This window comes from Meleagris gallopavo, chromosome 7 (genome assembly GCF_905368555.1).
Source record: "Meleagris gallopavo chromosome 7, MGAL_WU_HG_1.1, whole genome shotgun sequence".
Classification (NCBI taxonomy): Eukaryota; Metazoa; Chordata; class Aves; order Galliformes; family Phasianidae; genus Meleagris; species Meleagris gallopavo.
In genome coordinates this window covers 19,336,938-19,341,126 of record NC_139410.1, presented here as the reverse complement: position 1 = coordinate 19,341,126, position 4,189 = coordinate 19,336,938, and the positions used below count along the sequence as shown (strand labels likewise).

The following is a 4,189-nucleotide window of genomic DNA, read 5'->3' as shown; positions in this document are numbered from 1 at the left end:
TACTCCCCAGTGACATGCAATAATTTCATGTGTACTTTCGAAATGCTGGAGCTCCTTTTCCAATTTGCATCTCAAAACCCCAAAGCCAAGATCTCCTGTTAGGACTTCACAGTACAAACTCAAACATTCTTCAAACACCATTTTAAAGAACAAGCCATTCTTTCTAAAATACTGACTATTCAGGAGGAAAACAGAAAGATATTAATGACCTCTGGAATCTGGTTCTTCACAACTCTGGAAAAGCACATTCTGCTATGCAACTTTCCACAAATATTTATTGTTTAGAACCACACAAAATAAAAGAGGTAAAAATGAAGAAGTAAAAATGTTAACTTACTCTACATTCTTTGTCCAGTCAGGAGGGTTACTCATGGTCATAAATACACAGTTGGTCAAAATAGTGCACATGATAAGCATGCTGAATAATGTAGATTATAGTCAAGGGAGGTAAGTCAGAAAAACATGACCATTTTACAATACTGAAAGCATTAAAATATTAAGAGCATAAAAACATGTACAAATAACATGAAATTTTAAATAAAATCTGAAAATAAAGCTTTGTACATAATTCTGTCTATTTAAAACAGTATGCCATCTGGCATGTTATGGTGTAGTAACTGTAAAACATTGCATTGCTTTTATAATTTTGGCAGGTTTGGGATTTAAATTAAACCTGAGTACATACTTAAATGTGTAAAAATATGAAATGCGTACTCAAATGTAATTTCTCATTTAAGCCAGGAGCTTCATTCTAAAACATCTGCATGCAGAGACTGTTTGCACACACCCAAGTTTTTATTTGGATGTGATTGAAATATATTGGAAAATATTCTCTAATTTGACCTGTTTTTTTAATAGAACATCAAACCCAATGCTGAAAACACAATACCAAAAAAGTATGCCTGAGAAAACAGCTCTTTACTCATGCTCTTTTGTCCTTGCTAAGCGAGTCAAGTATATGAATAGTACTACTGGTCTTAGTAAAAGAGTGACCTTAGATACATTGAAGTGCAATGGCTTGTTACTAATTTGGCCTTAGCTGCAGGGCTTTGCATGGTATCAAGTCTCTCTTTGTATATAAAGCCTGATATTTAAACTCTTTCAGCTTTAAGTGGTTCTGCAGAGAATTCTCCTGCTAGAAAAAGACCATACTGCAATTAAGATGTGACGTGGCTGCTTTTTAGGACTGATCAGTGTATGTTTAGTTAGCATACACAGTACACCCACATGGACATCATTTGTAAATTCATACGAAAAGTATTATTTCAGTAATCATTTTAGTTTTAAAGGGCAAGGTTTAAATCAACATCAAGAATAAAAGGATATGAATGTACCAAAATCTTGATAGCAATTTTTCTGATGGGATTAAAAGGAGTTAAAATATACAAGGCAGATGTGGCACTGAATCGGAAAATTGCCTTTCCCTTATTCAATACTATGAAAGTCTGCAAAACAAAAATTATACAATTAAAATGCAGCACTGCCTATACACGTGTCTTCATCTCCTTATTAAGTATTCCATTTTCCGTCTGGTAGTTTCAAGTTTCATTCTACTCTCTGTGGTAGGAAAACAACTGATTTCTATACATACAATGAATTAAACCTTCCATTAATGATTATCCAGTTCGCTGACTTTCCTAGCACATAGACTGAATTCAGATACTATTAATGTTGGTGAGAATTATCAGCAAAAATTTCAGTTTATCAGTAATAGCAAAATACGACATTTCATCAATAAAAAATATTTTCAAGACTTCATTAAAGTTGGATTTTCAAATTTGTACTTCTACCATGTCATTAAACACAAACAAACAAACAAAAATGGTGATAATAGAGCCACTCTAAATTCCAGTTTGTGTTTAGAACAAGTATTTGTTCTAATTATATACATGTTTATGTGATTACAAGGACAAACACCTGGTCACTAAACAATGTAGCATAATTTTAAAATAATTTCAGATTCATTTGAGAATTTAAACATTACCAGTATCGATTATATGTATCTGCTAAAAGAGGAGCTGAAAAAAATGAAAGGAATGAATAAATTGCCAGCTGACATCAGCAGCTAGTAACCAGTATAACCAGAACCAATACAAACAAATATTTTCTTAAAAAATATATGATGTATTCATTTTTAATAATATGCTCTCGTTTTCCATATCTGTGGCACCAAATCTAGGTAGTTATTAGCTTTTCAAATATAACCTGATAAACACATGGTGAACATTCATTTTGTTCCTGTTGCCAGTCATTGCCAAAGTGTTTTAATTTTTATTCCAAGTTTATTTGTGCTTAAGATATACTTGCGTCTTTAGTACTGTCAGAAATTTCTTCAGGACAGGACTATTCTTCATTCCTTTTGCTCTTTGTCACTGGTAATGGCTCTGCTTTGTGTTACCATAATAGAGTCTTTGTTATGCTCTCAGCTGAGCTATATGGTATCACTGCTTTCCATGCTGATTTCTATTCTCCTGCCTCTGATCAGAAAAGTGCTGTCCTTCCCATGGCCTTTGCTGCCTACCTGGCCTGTGCCCTCGGGGAGAGAAGACCTCATTCTGCTGGGAAAGCCTACGGGTAATGGATTGTTGCCAGCACCTGCTCACACAGTGGTGATGTGCATGGCCTTGGGGACGACGGTGCCCTTACACCATCCGGCATTTCTCTCTGCTTGTCAGTCTTGCACCCAGTTAGAAATAGTAGAACAATTCTGCCTATCCCAAGGTCACCCTGAAGGCAGCCTCCAAGTCCTGTATGATTTTCTCTGCAGGGACAAGGCAGTGATTAAGAGTAATTTATGCTACAAATTGAAGGAGGGATGATTAATTCCAGTTCATCATTTAAGATGTCCGTTTGTTTTCTGTTGAGCACATTAGGCTAGTATTTAACATAAATGCAGATGTCACCTGTGATAAAAGATTCTGCAGTTCACTAATTATTTTCAGTAATCCGATGAGTTCATCAGTACTCTGAGTTTCTTAAGCTATGACTACTTTTTCTGATTGGATATCAGAAATTATACTTCAGTACTCAGTTTTCTGACACTTCATTTGTAGACTTGTTCAAAAAACTTTATACCTGAACTAATTTATGAAACTTCATTCCAGAGTTGTTTTACAACTAGTCTGTTTTGTAAGATCCAAGATTTAAAAAGACCCTGTGCCATTTATGTATATTTGTGTTAGAATATATGATATAGCTATAGCAGAAGAAAGAAATATGGCTACAATCTTTTATTTCACTGAACTGGGTGATCTGATGCTATCTGGTTATATGCAATCATCTCCACTGCAAAATCACACTTGGAGTATTTTGTATCTCATATCCAGTCTTACAGCTATACTGAAATCAGGAAAATCCAACCATGTGCTCAACTTCAAGAAAGTTCAAGGAAGTTACGGCTCCCTTAAACTAAGGTAAATAGCAAGTAATTCAATAGATGCTGAAGAAGTCACAGTATAGAAGAACATAAATCAGTTCTCTTGGATGAAAAGATATTTCTATGTATTTACTGGCTAGGTGACTCTAACCATCACATTTTCTGATAAAAAAAAATATTTCAAGTGCAGAAAATGATATTCTGTTTTGTGCAAAAGAATATTCACTCACTTTTTTATTGATATAATATGGGTCCAGGTCTTCCAAAGGTTCAGAAACCATTCCTGGAGGTATGTCACCGTAAATAAATGGCAGTGTCTTTCCTGCCTCCAAGTCACTGTTTGGTTTTGGACCATTTTCATCATCATCATCAGTGTGTTCTTGCTTGGGCTTTTTAGCTTTTTCTTCTGCAGAACGTTTTTCAATAGCTGCGAGAGAATCTCTAGTAAAATAGCGGAAGCTTTCAGGTCCTGGTGGTACCAGCAGTGCCTGTGCCATGTTTTCATCCTGCAAATTTAATTCCTTTTAGCCTCTTGCATAAGAATGACCTACAAAGAAAAATGCAAATAAATTAGGAAAACTACAGTGTACCACCAGAAGATAAAATAAAACAAATGAAACACATTTGCACAGAAATTTTCCAGTCCTGAAATGGAAACAGCATATTTCAAGGCTGGAAAAATATTAAAAGCAACTGCTCGCTTTATGCAGATATTTTTAAAATTTATGATTATTTTTCAACTTTCTCCTGCTGGTTTTGGAGAAGACATTATTTATATTCACTAGCCCTGCTTTGTTTATGGCCTTAGACTAT

At 34.7% G+C, this 4,189-nt stretch overlaps 1 protein-coding gene across 10 annotated transcripts in view; it reads right to left on the bottom strand.

Moving 5' to 3' along the window:
* The window catches only part of LOC100546506 (sodium channel protein type 2 subunit alpha), a 55,875-nt gene extending 52,002 nt beyond the window's left edge, over positions 1 to 3,873 (bottom strand). For all 10 annotated transcript variants that reach the window (XM_085227757.1, XM_085227755.1, XM_085227760.1 and 7 more), the window contains exons 1-3: positions 3,607 to 3,873; positions 1,327 to 1,445; positions 338 to 427 (exon numbers count right to left, since the gene is read on the bottom strand). In XM_085227757.1, coding sequence (XP_085083883.1) covers positions 338 to 427; positions 1,327 to 1,445; positions 3,607 to 3,873 — 476 coding nt within the window. The remainder of the gene's footprint in view (positions 1 to 337; positions 428 to 1,326; positions 1,446 to 3,606) is intronic.
* Positions 3,874 to 4,189: the final 316 nt, after the last annotated feature.